This window comes from Scophthalmus maximus, chromosome 20, assembly GCF_022379125.1.
Source record: "Scophthalmus maximus strain ysfricsl-2021 chromosome 20, ASM2237912v1, whole genome shotgun sequence".
NCBI classification, from domain to species: domain Eukaryota; kingdom Metazoa; phylum Chordata; class Actinopteri; order Pleuronectiformes; family Scophthalmidae; genus Scophthalmus; species Scophthalmus maximus.
In genome coordinates, this window is record NC_061534.1 from 2,610,943 (window position 1) to 2,635,124 (window position 24,182).

The window sequence follows — 24,182 nt, forward strand, 5'->3', positions numbered from 1 at the left end:
GCAAATCAAAAGATAAAGCTTCTAGGAAGTGAAAGTACACGTATTCAATCTCATGGGAGTGATAAGAAAAAGACATTTATTGGAATCAAAGTTTCAATGTACAACATGAATCAAACAAACAAGTAGTCCAGAGTTGAGGATAGGAAAGGGTATAAAAAAAGTGCTGTGGTCAAAGTGAACGACTAGTCCTTTGACATCAGTGCTCCTTCCTCCGCGGCTCTGTGGCTTTACTGAGGTTTCCAGCCTCCTGCTTCAGGACGCTGAGGAGAGACTGGGAACTCTCCAGGATCTAAAGAGGGAACACAAGGAAAAGAAATCCTATTCAAAATCTGTAGCGTAGACGACTTCGCCGTACGGCCGTGGTGTGTCCTGTCAAAGTAATATAAATGGGGGGAGCAGGCACTGCTGACGGCCATGTTGTTTTTTAATAAGAGCAGCTCAGGAGTGTGTTTACAGTGATTAGTGTGACAGTCAGGGAGTTCAGCATCGGTACGTTGGGGGTGGGTGTGTGAGATGAATCTGCTGCAGGAGGAAACGATGGAGAACCGCTGACAATAAAGTTCAACCCATAAAGAAAAGATAACGTACCAAAAGGTGGCAGAGCCACTTCATCATCGGCCTGTTGAAATGTTACAAGAGATGCGTTTCTTCTAGAAGTTAAGTATTAAATGATGTTTTGAGTATATAATATAATATGTAATATTGACACACACACACACCTTGGTGTACGCGGCCTCTGTCTCGGCGATGGTGCGGTCGAACGTGGCGCGGGCCGAGAGTTTCTGCGCCAGGCTCTCGTTGACTCTGCTCAGCTTCTCCGACAGGACGCGGATGTCGCGCTGCAGTCGCTCCTTCTCCTCGTCCTCCTGCGTGATCTGACGGCTCAGCTCCTCCCGCTTAGAGCACAGGTCCTCGATACCTGACCCAATAAAAAAATTAAAAATAATAAAGTTTATTAGACCAGAGCATCACTGGACAGGTTTGGGCCAACAACAGATGATCCTGTAGCCGATATCAGCCTTTCACAGACAGTATCAGCGCTTATTTTTACCGACCGATATGAAATCTTTTATTGTACAGAATAAACAATGCATTGCATTCATGTTTACATTTTACGTGAAATTAATTAATTAAGAAAAGTCACAACCCTGGCATAATCTAAACTAAATATTATTTATTTATTGCAATTACACAATTGAGGTATTTATTAATTATTTGCTATAAACTTGGGAGAGGTTTCTTTATAATACAGATTCACATGTTCATTAAAACAAGAATGTGCATTCAATGATGTGTCATCATGAACAAATCCCATATAGATAGATAGATGGATGGATGGATGGATAGAAAGATAGATAGATGGAAAGATTGATAGATAGATAGAAAGATAGTTACTTTATTTATCCCAAGCTTGGAAATTCCGGTGTAACAGCAGCACATTTCACACAGCACACTTTAAAAACATATACAATATCTACACAAATAAATGTCAAATATACGAATTGCAAAAAATACATAGAGAATAAGAATAATACATTTATAAGGAGTTTATATTAAATATTAACAGTGGAAAATTGTGCTGTAGTACAATCAGTTACCAGCAGTGTGCAGAGGAACATGGTATAAATATATATATATATATATATATATATATATATATATATATATATATACTCGAGCTTTACACGTGTCTGAAAAACGGATGTGCAGGTGGTGGAGTGTATGATCTGTGGTGTGAGTTAATCAGATTAATCAAAGTATCCAGAAGGTCAAACACCTGAACACTAGTCAGACTCGTGTTGAATCAGTAAGAGGAGCAACAGTTAGCTTCACACGCACAAACAATACGAGAGGAAGTTAAGTTTGTGGCACTTATTAATATCCCCTCCAGGTGATCTTCTAAAGGAATAAAGAACCACTCACATTTGACCAGCTCGTTGTTGTAGGTCTGCAGCGCAGCGGCTTGTTGGGTCATGTCGGATCGTTTGAGGCTAACGCGGATTCACCGGCGGCTAATACGCGTTACGGTGCTCGTCACTTCCGGGTGGTTAGCGCGTCACCTGTCCCGGTCCCGGTCCCGCTGCGATAAGAGGGAATAACCGAGGGAACAAGAAGATGAAGAAGGAGAAACTATGGTGACGATGCTGTTGCCCCGCGACACAGACAACTCCCGAGGAGGCGCGAGACCGGAAGAGAACTGAACCGACTTTACAGTGAAGTTTGATTCGTTCTCTCCAAAATCACGTGACCAATGACGTCAAGCGCGTCGTTTCACTCAGCCCCGCCCACCCAACCACGTGACTGCTTCAAATCTGATTCAAAGGTTTAAAAAAGAAATCTTTTCAGAAATGTGTTTTAAAAAATATTTGATATTTAAATTACTTTTATTTGTTTTTCGTTTTAAATTACACAAATCAAGTTTCAAAGCCAATGTGTTTTTTCTTTTCTTTTTCGTGGACAAAAAAGAGATGAGCGAAATTTTTAGGAAAAAATAAAACCAAAAAACAACAAATTTCCACTCTTTTTCTTTCTTTTTGTTTTTAAATAACTGTTTCTGAAGAGCAAAAGCCAAATGACTAAAACACACACTGACCCTTCATGACTAACTCTGGGTTTTCCATCCTGCAAAACTGGTTCTCCTCAGGGGTTAAATCACCATGGTAACCTATGTTGAACGCCTAATAACCTGCACCAGAGAAGGTGAAGTTCGAGATTAGGGATCAAAGACAGTCACCACCCAGTCCAACTACTGACCAATCAGATTGACTAGAACACCTAGTGTCATCATTCTACGGGATCCTGACGGGGACAAAAGAGTTTAGCTCAACAGCCATCGCCCACTTTTGGTACGGCTCCTGTTCAGGAAGTGAATTTCCGTTTTTATATACAGTAATTCTTATGCAAAGACTTTTAAGCCTGGATCCAAGCCAATAAACCACGAGATGAATTGTAACCATAAAACATTTATACGGAACAACAACATAAAATGAAAAGCGTAAAAAAAAGGCAAAGGTACAAGATGTAAGTGTAAATAATTATTTTAAGAGTGTATAGTATTGTGGGTAGTGTAGTTCTTAATGTTAATAAAAAAAATTAAAACAAGGTTGACTTGTGGCTTCTACAGATGCATATACTGTTAATTCAAAACATCATACCTCGTGGTGAGTCAACCATGGGTGATTATGACTTTATGGCTAATACTAATAATGTCGATAATGTATGAATGGGATTTTCACCTCACACTGGAGCATATGTAAGTAAGGGTGAGGGGTAAACCATTTTTTCAAATGACATAACATTCTAACATTTATTTTATCGCCTTCATAATATGATGAATTGGACCAAACAAGATGATAAGACAAGTACAAAGCATCGAAGGGTTGACTAAGCAAATGAGGACACCTAGTGGTGTAATGCAGACATGACAATGATCGTATAGTAGTAGTAGTATAGAGCAGATTATCTGTTCAACCAGCAGGTTTGCATTAATAGATCGGACTTTTCATCATATTAAAAAGTAAATGTAAATATTCAGACCTTAGTTTTCATGGACATGTATCCGTCCAGACAAGCCTGGTTCATGTCAGACAAGTTTACAGGTTTATGGCTATACTGCAGCTTTATATGTATTAGTATTTGTAGGTATATATACTGTGTGTGTGTATATACATATTTATACATATATTTCAATATTGAACTCTTCCTTAACTTTGTTGTTTCGTTGTGAAATTGCAGACGTGCACAAAACATATTTCTGAGCATCAGCAGTTAAATTGGATTCATGGAAATGCATGGAAAAATATTTAGATTGCACAGTTATCTATATATATAATATATATATATAATCTGTATTTAATTTACATATATATACATATATTTCAATATTGTACTCTTCCTTAACTTTGTTGTCTCGTTGTGAAATTGCAGACATGCACAAAACATATTTATGAGCACCAGCAGATAAACTGGATTCATGGAAATGCATGGAAACATATGTAGATTGCACAGTTATCTTTATATTTCAAAAATCTGACTGATGATCATGATGATGATGATGATTGGTAAGATGTATGAACATAAGATGACTGATGATTAATTGAGGTGGCAGATTTCAATCTTGTGTTTAGAATTTGTCCATATACCTTTGAATCTATAATAGATGGTCTATAATTTTAGTAGGATCCAAATTTCCCTCGTGATCAATAATCTACCTATCTATATAAATATTTATCGATCTATCTAGATAATTGTATTATTTTTTGTCATTAATTACTATTTATATGACATGATCCACTTCTCCGAGCCCTAACTATTTACGGAATATTATTATCGATAATAATAGTATTGCCCCCCCCCCCAGGTGTGGTAATACGCCAGCTGCAAATCGATAAACGTGACGTAATCGCGAGTGGGCGGGGTTTACGTCCAGGCACCATGGCTTCGGTCGGGACCGAGGTGAGTGTGAAAGCCTCGTCCACCGCGAGCTCGTTCTACTTTCACGCCGTCTCCCTGGTCCCTTTGTGGGGGAACCGTGTTTTCCGGCGCCTCCTCGCCGTGAAACGGGACTAATTGTCGGCGTCGCGGCGCCGGTTGTTTTAGCGGATTTTCCCGCGGCCGGAGAACCGGAGTCTCTCCGCTTTTGTGTCGGACCGGGAGGGCAGCCGAACGTGCAGGAAGATGCTGCGCCCCGGAACATGAATGGTCCGGTATGAGCGCGTTGCGGGGCTCCGCTGCGGGCTTTAGCTATACACGTTCCCGGCTTCATGTCACTGTCCCTTTGCTTCTGTCGCTGCTTCAGCGGTTCAAAAAAAAACCTCAAGATAAAATGTGCATGCGGGGGTCTATATTTGTTATTTCTTGTTGTGGCCCCGACGTTCTTCATTGTTTTAGCTTGTGTTGTTGCCTGTCACCCCGCTCACCGCTGGCTAATGTGTACACCGCTGTTTAGCTAGCTGCTAGCCAGCTAGCTAGTTAGCAGTCTGTGCACACACTTTCCCCCAAAATGGACAATAGAAAAAACAGATTTTTGATGATATCTTCATCTCTAAACGACAGGGACTCGTGTGTGATGTGGCGTACTGCTCCGGCTTCCGTAGTTCATCTTTTCTCTGTTGATGCACAGTCTTGTTAGCGCTGATGATAAACGATGCTGTCTAATGCAAGGCAACACTGCCTACAACCTCCTCACTGTAAACATGTGGCGCCAGTCCCGTCCACCGGCTTCTCCCTGCTCTCAGCATCATTTCCTTTCCATCACCCCTTAAACTTTTCCATGAATTAAAGCAGCAGCAGGATGGTGATGATGATGATGATGATGATTCCCGGTGCAGGGGCCTGGCTTTGTTCAGCTGTGTCTCACTTATTGTCGTGGGAGCAGTCAAGTTGCTGCCTGTGACGAGTTGCATTGTGTGTTGCTGCCTTTCATTTGACAGCGCAGGGTTGTGCAAAATTGTATCACGTCTTTTGTGCCTTTAATTTTTTTTTTTTTTTAATTTTTGGAGATATGATCCAGTCTTGCTCGGCAGAGGTCGCTCGAACATCGCTGGGAGAGATCTGGATCACTCGGGAGGTGTTGGAGCACCGAGGCTCTGCAGCCTTCTCCGGTTGTGTGCAGCAACTTTGCTTGTCTTGTTTGGTTTAGCTGATGCATTTGAGAAACTGATACCATGGGTTTCCCTTGCAACACTAATCGACTTTAAAAAAGTCAGAAATTCTCTGATTTCAGCTTCTCAAATGTGAATATTTCCTGGTTTCTTTGCTCCCCTGTGACAGTCAACTGAATATCTCTGGGTTGTGGACAATGCAAGACATCACCTCGGGGTTTTTGGAAAACAAAATCAACATTTTTCACCATTTCATGACATTTCATGGACCAAACAACTAATCGATTAATCGAGAAAGTAATCGACAGATTAATCGGTAATGAAAATAGTCATTAGTTGCAGCCATAGTCCCCAGTGCCATCAGGATGTGCAGATAGTTTTCACTTTTTTCATAATTGTCTCTAAAATCCCAGTGCAACGGAAGTGGAATTGTGATTTCGCTGCTCTTTGTTTTAAGATGCGAATTGATGACTTTAGAACTGATTCAATCAGTTGACTGACAGTTTATTAATTAGTAACTATTTTTTGATTATGTCTCAGTTGTTTTAAGCTTTTTTCACTAAACCTTCAGTGGTTCCAGCTGTGATGATAACACAGGAACACTTTCAAGATTTCACCATGGGATCTGGGAAATAATAATAATCTTCTTTCACCTTTTCTGTCTCTTCCTGTATTCTTGCATGCTTGTAGATCTACGCCCCTGAACCAATATTCACCCTCATCTATTTGAGCGATGAGCTTCACCACGTCACTACAGCTTCTATACCGGATGCACCAGATTGTGTAGAACCTCTGCAGTTTATTTGAAACGACCGTTGCAAAAATACTGGAATGTGTGTGTGTCAGCTACCGTGGCTTTATTGATTTCACTACTTGAGATTAATAAGAAAGTGGGAATCACATTACTTCCTGCTTTCGTTCGAACAGACTTCATTTGCTTTCTCCAAACTGATGGCAACTGGTTAGCCTGGCAACACACGAACAGCAAGTCCCTTTCAAACAACACCATGCAAATTACATCATTTACCACAAGTTATTATCATATTTTAAGGTGGATATCAGCTCGAGCTAAGATTGTTGTAACTGCAGCGTTCCTGCTTTGCATTACATTGTGCAGGTGTTTCTAATTTCCTGGTTGTTGGGTGAACTGTCCAGGTTTCAGCTTGTGTGTTCGTTCAGAGACTGCAGGAGAAGAGACTTGGTGGTGGCTGCATGTTGGAAGTTGTTGGAAGAACCTTTGCTGAGGAGAAATGGCAGAATTTGCCCTTGCGATGGATTCCACCCACCTGATGTTATTTCTGTGCTTCCCCAAGAAATTCCAGAACATGATCGTGCTGCTACACGATCACATGGAACAAGCAGTTATCGCAAATATTTTGTGATAATTGGAAGAAGAACTGGAGACCCTGGGCCCTTCATTAAGCAGAGTCGTGATCAGTGTTGACAACTAACTAATTACTCATTGAATGAAAAAGTAAAATACATTACATTTGATTAGTCACAGCGGTAATGCATTACTTGTTTCGCAGCATTGTTTAGATTCTTTCTGAAGGAACGTCAGGGTAACTATTCATCTCGAGCTAATTAAACTAGCCTAACTGTTACTGCAGGCGTAATCATCCAATCATGATTGATGTTGGCTATTTTCCAGCAGGAAAGACGGGCTGGCATCGCTGGCAAGTTTTGTCGGATTATTGTAAAATCTTGGCCTGTTGGTGGCGCTAGTGATCACAGCAGCTATTCGTATTCACGTATTCTGGGAACATAAAATACCGGTACGGAATTTCACCCAGGAGATGTTTCACTCCAATCTGGACATCCTAACCTCGTGGCGCTAGAGGAGAAGTTTGGATCACACTGACAGAAGGATTTATCCTCTGGGAACATTACCGTCTTTTGAGAAATGTCATGGCGACCCATGGATATTTCAGTTTGGACCAAAATGGTGGACTGTCCAACAGACCAACATTGCTAACCATATAGCCATGCTGCTAGCGTGGCTATAGAAAAGAGTGCAGGTCTGTCAGCACGGCTACTAGCAAGGCCTTGTAGTAGACACCTGCGTCGATCCAACATTTTGGCCTTGTTGCTGTGGAATAAGGCATCTGATGGTTTATCTCTTTCTTGTGTGTAGTTATTATCTTTCAGTCCTGAGATGGGCCCAAACATTTTTCATAGTGTAGTTGAAATGAGTTTCAGATTACAGACTTCAGATTTCCTCGTGCACAGGAAGAGGCAACAACAACTCCTTTGGTTATTGTTCTTTGCTTATGGGTGGTGTCCTTTTCGTGTCTTGTGGACCTTGCATAGCGATTAACACATAGTTGCTGTTCCTGTTAAACTGAACTGTAAATGTGGCTTTACCTGCCACGCCGACATGTGTACAACATCTGATAAATTATATTGTAAAGTTTTTAAACGGCGCCATTGTTGAAAGGGAGAACCCTATTCCCCTGAAACAATAGAAGCCACCGATCATCTGCATTCCTACGAGTCTGAGATGGTCCCCTGAGGAGAAGTCGTGACAAACCTCTGCTGTTCTGATAACAAATAAATCACTTAAATAAGTATTAAGGCAAAAGAAATGCCAGATATTTTCTGGCCCCAGCTCCTCAAATGTCAAATATGAGGATTTGCTGCTTTGTGCTCATTTCTATAATCTGATTATGGATTGTTTGGATGGACGTCACAACGACTTCTGGGAACCTTTTTTATAGAAATTTAAAAAAACAACTTGATTGTTGACCCAATGAGAACGGAGCGGACCACATGAAGTACAAAGACCTGAGAACAGTAGTGTTATGCAATAGTTGGTACATTCACTCCGCTTCATCTGGATCTTTGTTTCAGGCTCTTCCTCCCGCGGCAGCTTTCATTTTCTGTGACTTATTATGTTTTGCTTGCTTTGGCCCGGGCAGCGCTACATTTAATTTTTTTGCTGACTTCACCGGCCCGAGGCTCAGCAAAGAGACACTAGACTCTCCTGTTGATAGGTTGGCTTGGATGAGGCCTGGCCGGCGTCTGCGATGGAAAATGTCGGTCGCTCCTCCTGATCCGACATTTGACATTTGCCTCTGGGGGCTTCACTCTGAGCGTTACAGTCCAGAGAAACAGAATGACTCGGTTTTAAAAAGGAATTCATTCTAAATCTAGAGTTGACAATAAGCATAGGCATGAAGTGTGGTAGGAAAACATTAGTTTTTAGGTTGAATTTCAGCATTTGTGTGTGGAGACTGTTCCAGTGGACATCTTCACTGGCAGTGTGAGGTCTTCCATTTTAAAAGAAACTGGAGCGGCGTTGTGACTGAGCATGCTCTGTGGAGACCCTCTGAGGAAGAGGGCCGACAGAGGGAGCCACCAGGTCACGTGACCGACGGCGAGGTGAATGCATGCGGGGAGAAGAAAAGGCAAAAAAAAAAAAGAAGAGGAACAATCTGCTCGACACATTCTCGCTCTCTCTCTATACCTCTCTCTCTCTCTATACCTCTCTCTCTCTCTCTCTCTCTCTCTCTCTCTCCAACACTCGCTCCCTCTCTGACGCCTTCCTCTCCTCAATGGAGGCCATGAGAAGACAGCAGGTATGATGCTTCCTGGAGGCACTCGAGGGGCAAAAGACACGTTGGCTTTCTGCTCTTCTTCACCCCTCTGTTGGGTTGGAATGATCTGAGGAGATGCAGAGTCTCGCTCTGCTTGCTTTTACAGTTGCTCTGAGCTCTTGTTGTCTCCTCAATGAGATGGTTTCTCAGTTTGTGAAGACAGTTGCTGCTGCTGCAATTGTGAAAAGCTCTTGATTCCCTGAAATGGAGGAGGAGGAGGAGGAGACGGAGGAGGCGGAGGAGGCGGAGGAGTGGTGGTGGCAGTGCTGCTGTGACATGGATTAGTACAACCGCTGCATGTACAGAAAAGGAAATATGATTAGTTCTCCATATGGGAGGATCGAGGTGTGACCTCCTGATGGATCTGGACACTACCCCTAGATTTTTTAAGATCCAATCTCCTTTGGTCTTTATATTTTCATATATATATCATCTCTCCTCCTTCCCCTTCTTTTGGCTCACGTTGGTATATAACTGGCGACCGTGTGTGCATGTGAGATCAGGAAGTATCCTCCTGCTACACAAGGCTCATGTGTCTCCTCATCAATCTAAAGGACGCCTGTTAGGCTGCAGTGTGACGAGCCTCCATGTTTACCAGCTGCAGGTCTCTGGCTTGATATGTGTTGGTTTACGGTTGGTCGCTGGACAGGTGAATCATTCGCACACACCTGGAGATTGTTTGAGATGAGAGGGTTAAATGAGTTTGGACGTTTTTTCCCCCCCATTATATGGATAGTGGGCAGGAAATGAGAGGGGGAGGGGAGGGATGGCATCCTGGCCTTGACAGGCCACCAGGATGCTCCACATCATTCGTGGCTTTGGGAAATATTCAAAGCCAAGTTGTTGTTTTTTTTACCACATTCCTTTAGTTCGGTGGTGATTAAATCTTGAGGTAACGACCATGGAAGGGGTTTGCGAGATGATTGGCACGACAAAGATTTACTTAAATGCTGAACAGGACGACCAATCTTTTCGTCATGTGAGATACTGGGTGGTTTCTTTTCTTTACCTCTTTAGGCCTCCTGAAAAGATCCTACCAAGACGGGGGGATAATCATCACTCTCCTCTCTTTGTTGGGGGTGTGACGCTACACAAAACTAGATACTCTGCGTCATTGTCAAGGGATCATACGCAAAATAATGTGAGAAGGCCCCGGCGGGAAGGCGGTTCGTCCTTTTGTTTCCCCCGTCGGCTGTGTGCGCGCGCGTGTTGTTGTTACTCTATCGTCTCATCTCGTCTGGGCCGGGTGGCACCACCACTCCTTGTGCCTCGTTGCTAGCAGAAAGCGCAACAGCTGATTGTGTAACGTGTGTGTTTGTGTGCTCTGTGTGTTTAGGTAGCTCCTGACGTGTTCAGGCCTCGTGCAATGGATCTAAAGATAGGTCACATTTAGTACGAACGCCGGGGCCTGGTCCACATACCAGGATCAGTGAATGAAGGAACCATTAGAACATTTCATAGCTTTTAAAAAATATATCTTATTTTCACTTTCTGGAAATTCTGGAGTGTCAACATCTGACCCATCCGGAGCTTTATTTCTTGAATCCATGGCTGAAGCTTTGGGGTTCATTTCAAACGTCTTTGGATTATTTTATCTTTCATGTGCTACTTCAGGCTCCTGCTCAGTTCTCAAAGCTTTTGGCTTCATATCCACAAGCCTCTAAATCCCTACGTTCCCCCATCTAGTGGAAAACTGCTGCAATGGCCACGTCGTGTCAGTAAACAATCTGGTTGCGAAATGGCGGAGATCTGCAGACGGCCTTCTCTGTCTCCCTCTCCCCACCCCCCCTCTCTCTTTCCTTTCTGTCTCCAGTGTGCACGCTCCACTTTCCACCGCTAGGGGGAGGGATGAGGCTTGTGTATATATATATATATATATTTTTCTCAATCCATGAAAAGTTAACTAAACTACAGGATTCTCCTCCTCACACTAGATTTCCTTGAGATCCTGCGCCACAGGATTGTCCCAGACTAGATGTTCTTTTGCGAGACATCCCTCTCTCCAACAGCCCTTGTTGCTCACGGTCCGGCTCCTTGGTCCAGACCTCAAGGTGCAGGTTCTCGTTCAGGCTCAGGGTCCCGATGGCTCTCGTCGTTGTGGTCTCGGCTCGTGTGCAGGTTTCAGGACACTGGAAAATCTCAAGATCCGACCGTCAGAGCCCTTGGACAAGAGAGTTGAACCGGGCTGATCCAGTTTGTTGAAGTGAAGATACTGTTTCCTCTGCTCATTGGAAAAGATCAAACTCTGTACCCGATAAATTTTTTTACCACCAACCTCTGACCCAGTCAGCAGATGTGTGATACGTTGGAGGAGAGTGTAACCTGGGTCCATTTTCCTTTTGACATTTGATCTACAAAGTGTAAAGGCTTTGGAACAATGATGTTTTAGTTCTTTTCTCTTGGGCCTCTTTTTGTTTCCGTCCGTTGGGAAAAATTTTCCAGCGTGAGCATGATGTTGACGTTGACGCTCCTCGCTGGTAACGAAGACACATTTCCTGATGTTGCTTCTTCAACTGCTCCCTCCTGTGTGACGACTGTGGGTGGTTGTTGGTGGTTTCTTTTGAAGCCGCATCAGGGCATCTACTGCTCCTCCGGTTGGCTGTAACGTAGAAAAGAAAGAGAGGGAGAGGACGGACAATGAAAGTGCTTGGTGGGGGTTCGCCCTCAATCTCTTTGCTTCACTCTACATTCTTTGATTGTGACAAAGACACATTAGTGAAAAGCAGAAACAAAGACGTTGGTCGTTGGTTTCCAGAAAATAAGTCAACAACAATTTTGCTGATACATCAATTCTTTTATTTTTCTCCTTTTAAGCAGAAATAACGATCATTTTCTGGTTTCAGCTTCTCAAATTTCTAAAACACAGAAATATTCCGTTTACAGTGGAATGAAACTGAGAAAAACAACAAATCCTCACATTGTTGAAGCTAGACAAGAGAATGTTTGACATTTTTTTGTTTGATAAATGAGCATTAATTGAGAAATGGTTTCAGCGGTGTTATTTTTTTTATTAAATATTTTGGGGTTTTAGATTGTTGGTCGGATAAAACAAGCATTTTGAAGATCCGATGATGAGCTTTTATAACTTTTAAGACTTTTTACAGACAAAGACAATTCTTTTTGAAAAAATCAGATGAATTGAATAATGAAATTAAAATGCATGTACATTTGATTTCCCCTGACATATTTTGTAATTTTTCACCTCAGCCGGCTGGTCTAGCCAAGGGCAGCGTGGATAAAGGTTCGGCTGCAAAGAAAGACGGACTGGATCCAGCGAGCAACGGGGAGGAAAAGTCAGGTATTATTCAGAGTGAACCTGAAAGTTACTTTCTTATTTACGCAATTCACATTGTAATTATAATCACTTGGTTTTTGGTTTCCCTCAGATGGAGACAAAGACGTAGCAGCCCGACTGGCCTCTTCCCCTGCAGCAGAGGTGATGCTCAACGGCGTCGAACGTGACGACACGAGGCACAAGAGCCCGGCGCGTGGCTCCGCTACAGGCGGCAACAAGACTTTACCGCCGTTGAATGAAAACGGCCTGTTGGACATGGAGCCACTGCACGGTTCTGTTACTGGAAGCAACGGATTTGTTCTCACTAAACAGCAGCAGCAGGAAGTTGGCGGCGGCTCTGCGGCAATGCCAGGTTTGGGACTTTCCCCTCACAGGACTAACTGGCTGCCCTCAGGCACATCGACAGGGGACACACACACGGTCAAACCCGTCCCTGCCTCGGCGTCGTCGGGGGGTGCACAGACTTCAGGCGCATTAAGGACTGACCCCAGTACAGGGACTACTTTGGGACAGGGCGTATCAGACACTAAAAATGGCACAGCCCCGTCCCAGGCACCCGTCACAATACACCGAGCGCGCAAGACCATGTCCAGGCCTGCTGTCAGCCCGGCACAAAAGGTAAACCAATCACAGAGTCTGGTGAATTATCAGCAGATCTAACTTCACACCCGACACGACATCCCTAAAAAAAGCTTTATGGTTCTTTGTCACCTACAGCTTCTCAACAGGGAATTAAGGGAAGCGAAAAGTGCCAACGTTGAGAAAACGGAGACTAGCGCCTCGGAGACGCCATCGCGTCGGTCCCCCTCTCAGAACCATCTACCTCAGAGTCAGCCAGATACGCTCGCTTCAGCACAAACGGCGTCAGCGTCCGCCTCACCAGCACCTCCACCAACTGCAGCTCCTCCAGGTCCGGCTCCTGCTCCAGCCAAACTAGGTCGGACGCAAACTGATCTACTGCAGAAAAAACCCAGAATTAAAACTTGAGCATCATGTCCAGCCGAAGTGTCTCAGTGTAAATGTGTTGTTCTGGTCTCGTTCCGCAGGCCCATACTCAGGAGGTCTGTCCTCCCGCAAGAAGAAGAGGAGGATGGGGACGTACAGCCTGGTCCCCAAGAAGAAAACCAAAGTGCTCAAGCAGAGAACAATGCTTGAAATGTTTAAGGACCTACAACAGTCTGCTAAGAGCCCACAGGTCTCTCTCTCTCTCTCACACACACACACACACACACACACACACACACACACACACACACACACACACACACACACACACACACACACACACACACACACACACACACACACACACACCTTCATTTAGACTCATGGCTGTCGTCTAATTTACGCATTTGCATATCTTATTACGCCCGCACAGATTGAGATGCAGTTACACAACTCTGGGTTTTTTTTAATTTCAAGAATAAGAAAAGATGGAAGGAAATACAGTTTAAAAGATTTAAATCAGGACTTATCTCATCAAAACAAACTTAGACATCCAGTGGTACCTTTTAATACCTAAATACGTATTTTTGATCCTTATCTCAAGTCCTGTCTTATCTTCCAGCCTAAAGAGGTCGTGAACATCAACGGGGAGAAGATGGAGAACGCGTCTGAGGAGGAAGAGTCAGAGGAGGTGGAGTCTGAGGACGAGGAAGGACGGCAGACGGCGGACGAGCCCGTCAGCGGTGCTCATGAAGCAACGTCTGATCCCATCTCTCAGGTTCGAACCTGAAACTCTTTAATGCCTCCGTCCACATCGAAGGAACTCTAATGTCGATTAACCTGTATTCCATCAAAGAACAGAAGAGACTCGAGTTGTTTTGAGATGCTTGTGGTTTTTGTTTTTGCGGTGGAGGAGGGAGACGAGCAGGAGTCTGAAGAGTCTGGAGAAGAGGAGGGAGAGGAGGAAGGCACGGAGTCGGACATGGTAAGAGGCTCGCTCGCTCGCCGTCATTACTCCACCTAACTACATCAGAGCATTAGATCTAATCTCACTCCGCCTCTTTTGACAGACGATGACGAGGAGAAGCGAGCGCGGCTAAACGCTCTGCTGCTGTTGTTAGTGAATTACTGTCTTGTGTGTTCACGCTGAAATCATCACCGTGTGAATCTGTCCTGCATCCTCAGAGCTCCGAGTCGAGTCTGAAGAAGAAGTTGAAAAAGAAAATGAAAGGAGACAGCGCGTGGCTCCGGCCGTCCAGGAAACGGAAGAGGAGGATAAAGGCCAAAGGTGACGACACACCCCTCCCCTGTCACACTCACACACACCTGTCGGGAGGAAGCCGTCTCTGATGTTAAGCAACGTTAATTTAATCTGGACCATTTCCCTGTAGTTTACAGGTGCACGGCAAAGCAGGGTTAGTTCAGTGCAAATTGCTTTGCTGGACCGGTTTTTCTAGTCACACTGTCAAGTGATTAATTTTATAGCTTTGTTGCTAAAGTCCGTATCTTCCATTCTCTTGGTTCATTTTTTCCTCACTCTTCTCTGTTGTTTCTCCTCAGACCTGGAGATGGTGGTTCAGCCTCAGGCCTCAGCTCCGGCGCTGGACGGGTCCGAGTACACGCAGATTCCCCCCCCGGAGTCCGTCAACCTTGGCAACAGTTTGCCCCAAGAGCCTGCGGCTCCGCCCCACAACAAAGGTGACGCGTCAAACTGGTTCAGAGTTTACAAATTAGATACTTACCCTGAGGTTAACTTCCCCGCTCGTCTCTTTGCGTCCGTCGCAGGGTCGGCGGCGGCGGCGGCGGCGGCGGTGGTGGAGGTGGAGGAGGCTCAGGAGCTGCCGCTCTGCAGCTGCCGCATGGAGACGCCCAAGAGTCGGGAGATTCTCACGCTGGCGGACAGGAAGTGCATGGCCACGGAGAGCGTGGACGGACAGCTGAGCCGCTGCCAGGGCGCCATACTGAAACACGAGATGATGCGTCCCTCCAACTCTGTCCAGCTGCTGGTGCTGTGCGAGGACCACCGCAACGGCATGGTGAAGCACCAGTGCTGCCCGGGCTGCGGCTTCTTCTGCAGGGCTGTGAGTACAGGCGCCAGAGTCTGGTGTACAGTTTGTACAATACATATTTACACACTGGAGCACATTTAGGTACACTTCTCTGGGGAATGAGGCGGCACAGAAACACATGAATCATAGCTTGAATTGGACAAGTGTTAGTTTCCTGTTGCTTTTACTATGAATGGAACAATAAATGCAGAAAGAAAAAAGGAAATAATTTTGGATTGATGGCTGCTGTGACTTTTTTTTTCGACAATATAACAAATACTTTATTGTTGTTGCTTTTTAAAAAAAATTAAATAAAGGGGAACTTGTATTTTTAAGGACAAGAGGTGTCTGTTTTGTCAGTGTTTGTAGTTTCCAGACACTTTAAATGTTCTTGCATAAGTTTCCTCTGAAGTCTTGGACTTCAGAGTTTTGGTAAAATGCCGAGGATCTGGAGTAGGGCTACAACTAACGATTATTTTCATCATCAGGGCACATTCATGGAGTGCCAACCGGACGTCACCATCTCTCACCGCTTCCACCGCGCCTGTGCGTCGGTGCTGAAAGGTCAGAGCTTCTGTCCCCACTGCGGCGAGGAGGCCGGCAAGGCCAAGGAGGTCACCATTGCCAAGGCCGACACCACCTCCACCTCCACCTCCACCGTGCCCGCCGTGCTTGCGCACGGACCCGCCACGCCTGGCGCCCCTGAGGGCCGAGCGGATACCACCACCGGCAGGTAAACTACCAACTGTGGTGTCAGAATCTGGTGCGACGTTACCTGACGAGATTATCGAACGGTTTGATGTTGTAAAAGAATCTTGTTCTTTTCTTAAAAAAAAAAATATAAAAAACCCTAAAGATAAATTATCCGTTCACCTCAATGTATTTCTTCATTTGTCTTGCAGCTCTTCTCGTCTGGCGATTGGAGCCGAGGCCAGCGGCCGGGCCGACAGCTCCCTGTCCGTCCGTTCTTCCCACGGACACCTCGACGGGACCTCGGCCGGTCCCGGGTCGACCCGGACATCCACGCTGCAGGCCAGTATGGGAACGACCGCTTCGCCAACGGTTCCTCAAGGACAGTCCAGAGAAACTCTGGAGAGCATCCTGGTGGCTCTGGACACAGAGAAGTAAGTCCTGCCACAAATGAATTTATCCGAAAACGACCAAACAATCTGGATCGATGAGATTAAAACTTGTTCTCTTTTGTATCAGGCCCAAGAAGCTGCGTTTTCACCCCAAGCAACTTTACCTCTCAGCCAAACAGGGAGAACTCAAGAGGGTCCTGCTCATGTTGGGTACGTTCAATCCCTCTTTCTTTTTTTAATCTTGGGGGAGTACTTTACGGTTCCAGGCGTCTTTACTTTTCTTTTCCCTTTTACCAGTGGACGGCATCGACCCAAACTTTAAGATGGAGTCTCAGAACAAACGCACTGCGCTTCACGCTGCAGCGGAGGGAGGATTCAAAGACATCTGCCACATGCTCGTACAAGTAAGACTCCGATCATCTTCCTGTTCTACCCCTGTAGTTTCTCTCAGGTTCTTTTAAAGAAGCACTTTACATTAACGGTCTCGTGTGTCCTTCGTGCGTCAGGCCGGTGCAAACTTGGACATGTGCGACGAAGACCAGCGGACACCACTGATGGAGGCGTGTGAGAACAACCACATGGAGGTGGTGCTGTACCTGCTGAGAGCCGGAGCCAGCGCCACACACAAAGTACGTGTGAGGGGTTTTCATCAGCCGGCAACAGTGTCATCTACACATACATATTTACATGATTGTTATTAAGATGTTTGACTTCAGACTCCAGGGACGCTCAGTAACTTCCCCCTGTTCCTCCTCCTCAGGATGTTGAAGGGTTCACGTGTCTCCACCTAGCGGCAAAATCTGGCCATTACAACATCGTCGAGCACCTTCTCTCCACTGGACTTATCAACATCAACTGTCAGGTCAGTACAGTTTTCTTTCTTTTTTCAATTTCAAGAAATTTCATTATACGATTTAGATATTTTAGAAGCATCTTTGTGATGTCATGTTCCTCTCTTCGCAAGATGTTTTTGGAAATTATCTTTTAGCTTTACTCTGCTGATCGCTGATGATTTTTTTCTCTCCCCTCCTCAGGACGATGGAGGTTGGACGGCCATGATCTGGGCGACGGAGTACAAACACGTGGACCAGGTGAAGCTGCTTCTGTCCAAAGGAGCCGACATCAGCGTCAGGGACAAGGTCGGTTGATGCGTTTGTCACGATTTTCAGATTAAATTAATATTGTCTAATTGTTGGTTTACATCGTGTCCTTTTTTTTATTTTTATTTTTTTAGGAGGAAAACATCTGCCTTCACTGGGCAGCGTTCTCCGGCAGCGTGGAGATCGCAGAGCTGCTGCTGAACGCCCGCTGTAACCTGCAGGTGGTGAACATCCACGGAGACTCCCCTCTGCACATCGCTGCTCGGGAGAATCGCCTGGAATGTGTCACGTGAGGAACATTTAGATGAACCAAGCAGTTGAAAACAAGTAGAACGTTGTTTGGTTTGTTGGATGATCAGCAAAACGTGGGCCTTTCGCCTCCTCAGGCTGTTCCTGTCTCGGGGAGCGAACGTGTTTCTGAAGAACCGCGAGGGAGAAACTCCGCCGGACTGCTGCAGCCATAACTCCAAGGCCTGGGCGGCGCTGCAGGCCAACAGGAAGGAGAGGGATGCCAGGAACTCCAGGCTCAGTCGAGCAGAGGAAAAAGTCCTTCACAGGTTTGGCTGGTTTGACTCATCCGTGACTTCAAATGGGGGGAAAACATTTCTGTTTTTTAACCTGCGTTGTGTTGTGTGCTCGGTTCGCAGTGACATCGCTCTGGGGCAGGAGCGAGTTCCCATTCCCTGTGTCAACTCTGTGGACAGCGAACCGTTACCGGATAACTACAAATACATCCCCGAAAACTGCGTCACCTCCCCCATGAACATCGACAGAAACATAACGCACCTACAGGCGAGTTTAGAAACCATTTCATCTTATATTTTGAGAGAAAATAAGCAGCGTGGAGGGACCAATCTAAATATTATTCTCTCTCTTCGTCCGTCACCAACAGTATTGTGTTTGTAAGGAAGATTGTTCTGCAAGTATCTGCATGTGTGGACAACTCAGTCTGCGCTGCTGGTACGACAAGGTGAGAAGAGACGACCACACACACACACACACACACACACAACCACACACACACACACACACACACACACACACACACACACACACACAGGGACACACAAGGACACACACAGGGACACAGGGACACACACGGACACACACGGACCAAAGAGTCGTCTGGTAAAAAGATAGAGCTGAGAGTCTTCGGACACCTGAAGAGCCCAAACCATGAACAACACCACATATTGAGGACGTGTATTTTTGTTGTTGTGTTCAGAGCGGTCGTCTTCTCCCTGAGTTCTGCCGCGAGGAGCCTCCGCTCATCTTTGAGTGCAACCACGCCTGCTCCTGCTGGAGGACCTGCAAAAACCGCGTTGTGCAAAACGGACTCAGGTAATACAAAGTTCACCAGGAAATGGCAGCGATATACAGATTTCGACCGCAGCCGCAGAAACTGCTGTACTTGCTGTGAGACTAATAAATGCGGTTTTGATTTGATGAATGTAAACGTGATGATGATGTTGTGGATCTTCCAGGACCAGACTTCAGCTCTTCAGGACCAGTAAGAAGGGCTGGGGCGTCCGGGCCCAGCAGGACATTCCACAGGGGACCTTTGTATGCGAGTAAGTAAAGGTTTTAAGTTTATTTATTCGCCATGAGCTGTCGATTTTAAACATTTTTCTAGGTGAATTTTCTTTTAGGGTTAGCTCGACATGTTACAAACGGCTTCAGAGTCGGCGCCGCTGACCGTACATCTGCTGCTCCCCGACAGGTACGTGGGCGAGATCATCTCGGAGGCGGAAGCGGAGATGAGGCAGAACGACGCTTACCTGTTCAGTCTCGACGACAAGGTAAAGTATGATTGACGTTTCAGAGCGTCTTGCTGAAAAACTGCTGCAGGTGTGAATGATAAACAAATATTTAAAAGCTTCACTAGCTTTTAACCAACGTTTTTTATTTTAAAACTGTATTCCAAGCAGAACTGTAATATTATGTTCTTTTATATACATTTTTTTCTCTTTATTTTGAAATTATCCTCCCCGGCAGCCTCAAGACTTGTACTGCGTCGACGCCCGTTTCTATGGAAACATTAGCCGCTTCCTCAACCACATGTGTGAGCCCAACCTGTTCGCCTGCCGAGTGTTCACGACGCACCAGGACCTTCGATTCCCGCACATCTCCTTCTTCGCCAGTGAAAACATCAAGGCTGGAGAGGAGCTTGGGTAAGATCGTATTTATATATATATATATACATACACAAATAGCTTTTCTACTTTGACAAAGTAGCTATGTTTCTATATTTTTTAGTCTGTAATTGATACAGCATATTTGATAGTTTGAATATGCGATGACAACACGACAACTTGGATTTCGTGGTCTTGAGTTAATGCAGGATCCTGGCATTTGGAGAAATTCAAAACTGTGATTCCTCATCACACTAAGTAAAGTTCGGAGGGGGCTGTTTGTGATGTCCAGAACTTTCCCTGCAAGAAAAGTGTTTTTTCAACCCTGGGTTTTGATTAAACGACGGTCCCTTTCTTTATCCTTGTGCCTTCTCATCCCCGACTCTCAGGTTTAACTACGGTGACCACTTCTGGGAAGTCAAGAGCAAGCTGTTCAACTGCGAGTGCGGCTCCGCAAAGTGTAAGTACTCGTCGGCGGCCATGGCGTCACTGCAGGCCGACAGCACACCGGAGGACCGGCAGCAGCCCAGCGCATCGCCAGACACCAGCTCATCCAACAGCCCCCCAAGTCCTTCGTAAAGGCCTCGTCCTCACGCTAAGCTCCAACCACACGAACATGACTGACGGACACACGGGGGGAGGGGGGGGCACACGTGTCCATTCACTAATGAACTTTTATGAACTTGTACTGTATTTCTACTTGGACCATAAGACGTCACACACTTTACAGAAGCAGACGCGCACACAGTCGAATCCCAGAAGAAAGTCACTGCTCCTTTTATTCCAGCCTGTGTTTGAGACGAACAGCAGGGGGCAGCGACGTCACGCACAGCAGACAAAAAACAGTCTTCACATTTCATACTTTTGCTGGGAAGGAGAACTGCATTTTTTTGTGTCTTTATGAAGATAATCGGTTGACATTGTCGAATGGCTTTTTTTGTGTTAAGTCATGATATAGGATTTTCGGGGGGTTGAGGATGAGCGTATCGTTGTCTTTTGCGAAGACAACCTCGCTGACAGCTTGGTTAAACTCGTTTGACCGTTCTGGTCACTTATCATGAACCATTCCAGCAAAAATTAGCTGATAAACAATGAATTATGTTGCCACTTTTTTTTTTTTGTCGCCGTGTTTGAATGGACGTCCCAACATTTGCTACTACAGTTGGTTATGAATTTAATGAACTGACTCAAATGAGCTACTCAAGTGAGTAAAGATTGTCTGACAGAAAGATGCTGCACCATTCCTCAAAAATGAGGCGTTTTTTCTAGTCTGAATAAATTGGCTCACATCTTTTTCCTTTTTTTTATTAAGCATGGAGGATCTTAACGTGTCGGATATTTTGCAAATGGTTTTGGACGAATTCATTAAAGTGAAGTAGAGTAAACGAAAAAGAAAAAACTAATAACATGGTGCTGACAAGGGTTTTTACTTTTGTTTTCATTTGTATTTACCCAAGTGAACATAGTTTGTAAAATAAGAGAAACATTTTAAGTTTTTTATGTTTTAATTTTATCTCCAGTTTTTTTTCTAATCGTAGTTACTGTAGTTTAGGCCTCTTTTTAATTTTGTCTCATCATTTTTGCCAACCGAAGCCAACCCCGTCTTTTTAAATGTTGTTAGTAAAAAGCAGTGACTGTTGAGCGAGGTTTGAAAAGGTATAAATGGGGTGTGGGGGGGGGGTTATGAAAAATGCACTTCCAGTTCGCTCTGTTACATATTTCTGGACCGTGAACCATCCATCTAATTGGTTGTATCTTTTTCAATAAATTTACTACTAATGCATTTATTCAGATGTACTTTTACTTGTCGCCGGTTCTCCAGGTAATTGAAGATGTTGCTGCAGACTTGTCTTCATTTCTTGTCTTTTTTCAGGTCTATGAGGATATTGCTTTTTAGCACATTATCCTGTCAGCCACAAACCACACGACTGTAATATCTTCGTATGACCCTGCAGGAACCGAGCAGCAGCAGAAGCAACTCAGTTTTGACAGACGTGGCTTCAGGGGCCTGGCGCTGAAATATTTGAGCAGCTGTGGAATCGGTGCGGCTGACACTTCCCACTCTCCCGTTTGCTTTAATGAGTTTAGAGCTTTTATGCTGTGATTTTGAATAGAAGAGCTCATTTGAAAATGATAGAAGCTACAACTTTTCAGTGGTGGAAGAAGCAGTATTTACCACAATCGAAAATAAATACTAAGGTGAACGTTTGAACTTCAGCTAAGGTGTCCCCCATTGCTCTTCATCACCTGTGAGATGTTTCTTCAGCTTGGCTGCCGCCGACAATGCAGAAATAGAGCAGAAACCAAGTTGTGAGGTCGAAGGAGCTTCCTGGATTGAGGAAGCTCCCCGAGAGCCACATTTGACTGATTCATAAATCTGCCCGTCCAGCCAAATTCAAGGTTTCTTGGTTACGTGTGCAAGAAACCCTTTGATTAACGTTGACTGAGATCCTGTGTGGAGATGCGAGAAACTTCCAGAAGGCCGCCAACCGTCCATCACTGCAGCGCTCCCACCGATCTCGGCTTCAAGGTCGAAGAGGCAGATGGAAGACTCTTCCACAGTGAAAGAGTTTACGGTTTCGCCTCAATTCCAAGTGTAAAGTCTTGAGGATACCAGGCATCGTCCAACAGGACAATGACCGACAACCCTTAGGGAAAAGTCAGTGGATGTCTTCAGCCAAAGCCCTGAATTGAACCCAATTAAACAACTGAAAATGCCCCCCATCCAATCTCGCAGAGCTTGAGAGGATCTGTAGAGTAAAAATAATAGAAAAACCCCAAATTCAGGTGTAGAAAAGCTTGTCACCTTATATCGAATTAGTCTTGCGGCTGTACTGACTAAAAGGGTCTGAATGTCTGTTTTCTTTTTAATAAATTTGTGAAATTTTGTTTTCGAATGCCGATTGAAGACTAATGTACCAAAAATGTGACAAGTGAAGGCGTCTGAAAACACGGTATTCGCAGTGAACTTCCTACAAACTGTATTTTCAAAATATGTCGCACCCCCTCTACAGCACCAGGGAGGAGAATGAAAATAGTGGGAAGTGAGTGACTTGTGTATCTGCCGGCCTTTTAGGTCCGTCTGGCTGATGATTGTTTCCTTCCTGATTACCAGGGCGGACGGGCGAAAAAAAAAGCAGAGTCGATAATTGAATCAGAAAAAATGTCTCCTCCAGCATCAAAGATGGCCGGTGTGATTACAAGGTTCCTCAACTGGCAGGGCAGGAAGCAGCCCCTTTCCGCATTCCAAAAGGGGGAGAAACTTTTCTCCCTTCTTTTTTTTTTTTTTTGCCTTTGGTGCCCTGATGCCGTACAGGGAGTCCTCCTGCTGCGGGCAGTCAAACGTGACCTGTTTGAGGGCCCAAGAGTGCCAACGGACCCCTGGAGAGCGGCTATGAAGAGAGCGGTTCCTCACAACTCCAGATGGGCAGAGACGCGATCCAGAGTGGTTTACGGTACGTTCCGCCTGGTTCTCATAACCTTTGTTTGAATTTTGTTTAATTCTCTTCCTGAAAATCCCGAGCAAATGCCCCTTGGTTTACTGGTATGTTCAGTAAGTGGTCTCCTTCGGGAATTCAAAAGACAAGTCTCAGGTGCCATGAAAGGAATAACAAGAGGCTCTAATTTCTGATTTGCTTGTGAATTACTGGATAATACAGGTGGAAATGTATTTTTGTTTTTGCAGCGCGGTCGCACTGCTGTTCTAACACACCAGTGAGGGTGTGTGTTTGAACGACAGGGATATTATTAGAGCTTGAAGTTGAGAGAGTCGCGTGCACTTGGTACACGGACAGGTGCCACTCATAATTTAAACAGTGGCACCCTTCCACTCAGGTGACCCAGTGGACCGTGAGCCATCCCTGCACAATATCCGACCCGTTTCACAACGTCCATTTTGACAGGAAATGCCAGGTGACAGCAACCCGTGTTTATCTAACTATTTCCTCTCGAAATGGCTGCTGTGAATAAGGGTCTACACCAGGCCTCAGGAATCAGTCAGATATTGTAAATTACTGTTCTTTTCCTACTGTGACATATGTCAAAATAAGATGCCGCCAACCAACCAACCAATCAAAATGTATTTGTCCAGCACTTTTCGTACAGGTTGGTACATTTCAAAGTGCTTCACTACTGACTGATGAGCCAGAAAACTAAGATAAATGCTGACAGTGTCAATACCTAATAATAGATTTTAAAATCTTTGATTAAAAAAAAAGAAGTTTTCAGAACTACTTGAATAGCTATACTTAGTATTTGAGTATCAAACATTTGCATTAGCTACATGAGTAACTTGATAGCAGCTAACTGGCAGCAGTTAGCATGACCAGTTTCCAGGCAGAAAATAAACCAAAAAATAATTTATATTCTATATGAACTTCTG

General features: G+C 44.8%; 3 protein-coding genes across 11 annotated transcripts in view; 2 read left to right on the plus strand and 1 right to left on the minus strand.

The window, feature by feature from the left end:
* Positions 1–50: 50 nt before the first annotated feature.
* Positions 51–2,741, minus strand: ssna1 (Sjogren syndrome nuclear autoantigen 1). Of its 3 annotated transcripts, XM_035608284.2 has the most exons (4): positions 2,594–2,728; positions 1,924–2,080; positions 720–919; positions 51–289 (listed from the first exon to the last, which is right to left on the minus strand). In XM_035608284.2, the coding sequence occupies exons 2-4, from the start codon at positions 1,973–1,975 to the stop codon at positions 197–199; spliced, it is 345 nt and encodes a 114-aa protein (XP_035464177.1). In that variant the 5' UTR covers positions 1,976–2,080; positions 2,594–2,728; the 3' UTR covers positions 51–196. The 3 variants fall into 3 exon arrangements, with proteins under 3 accessions (XP_035464177.1, XP_035464178.1, XP_035464176.1); XM_035608285.2 differs by lacking the exon at positions 1,924–2,080 and having other exon boundaries at positions 2,594–2,741; XM_035608283.2 differs by lacking the exon at positions 2,594–2,728 and having other exon boundaries at positions 1,924–2,273.
* A 1,670-nt stretch (positions 2,742–4,411) lies between these two features.
* On the plus strand, positions 4,412–21,588 carry ehmt1b (euchromatic histone-lysine N-methyltransferase 1b). 5 transcript variants are annotated; one of them, XM_035608280.2, is made up of 26 exons: positions 4,412–4,455; positions 12,407–12,497; positions 12,586–13,112; positions 13,212–13,431; positions 13,541–13,689; positions 14,062–14,217; positions 14,353–14,424; positions 14,625–14,727; positions 15,000–15,137; positions 15,225–15,520; positions 15,976–16,220; positions 16,390–16,611; positions 16,697–16,779; positions 16,867–16,973; positions 17,076–17,198; positions 17,330–17,431; positions 17,604–17,708; positions 17,804–17,958; positions 18,056–18,226; positions 18,317–18,461; positions 18,562–18,639; positions 18,895–19,010; positions 19,154–19,240; positions 19,390–19,468; positions 19,665–19,840; positions 20,191–21,588. In XM_035608280.2, the coding sequence occupies exons 1-26, from the start codon at positions 4,435–4,437 to the stop codon at positions 20,378–20,380; spliced, it is 3,957 nt and encodes a 1,318-aa protein (XP_035464173.1). In that variant the 5' UTR covers positions 4,412–4,434; the 3' UTR covers positions 20,381–21,588. The 5 variants fall into 5 exon arrangements, with proteins under 5 accessions (XP_035464173.1, XP_035464174.1, XP_035464175.1 ...); XM_035608281.2 differs by lacking the exon at positions 4,412–4,455 and adding an exon at positions 4,465–4,706; XM_035608282.2 differs by lacking the exon at positions 4,412–4,455 and adding an exon at positions 4,465–4,701.
* Positions 21,589–23,114: 1,526 nt separating this feature from the next.
* cacna1bb (calcium channel, voltage-dependent, N type, alpha 1B subunit, b) overlaps positions 23,115–24,182 on the plus strand; it is a 104,444-nt gene continuing 103,376 nt past the window's right edge. For all 3 annotated transcript variants that reach the window (XM_035608192.2, XM_035608193.2, XM_035608194.2), the window contains exon 1: positions 23,115–23,256. In XM_035608192.2, the coding sequence (XP_035464085.2) occupies positions 23,196–23,256 (61 nt within the window). In that variant the 5' untranslated portion in view covers positions 23,115–23,195. The remainder of the gene's footprint in view (positions 23,257–24,182) is intronic.

Excerpts from the sequence above, each read along its gene's own strand:
- ehmt1b (XM_035608278.2), top strand. The coding sequence starts at position 9,158 with ATGGAGGCCATGAGAAGACAGCAG. Across the intron at positions 18,640-18,894 it reads TGCGCTGCTGGTACGACAAG|AGCGGTCGTCTTCTCCCTGA; the intron begins GTGAGAAGAGAC and ends TGTTGTGTTCAG. Across the intron at positions 19,011-19,153 it reads GTTGTGCAAAACGGACTCAG|GACCAGACTTCAGCTCTTCA; the intron begins GTAATACAAAGT and ends TGGATCTTCCAG.
- ssna1 (XM_035608284.2), bottom strand. The coding sequence starts at position 1,975 with ATGACCCAACAAGCCGCTGCGCTGCAGACCTACAACAACGAGCTGGTC. Across the intron at positions 920-1,923 it reads CAACAACGAGCTGGTCAAAT|GTATCGAGGACCTGTGCTCT; the intron begins GTGAGTGGTTCT and ends TTATTGGGTCAG. Across the intron at positions 290-719 it reads CAGAGGCCGCGTACACCAAG|ATCCTGGAGAGTTCCCAGTC; the intron begins GTGTGTGTGTGT and ends TTCCCTCTTTAG.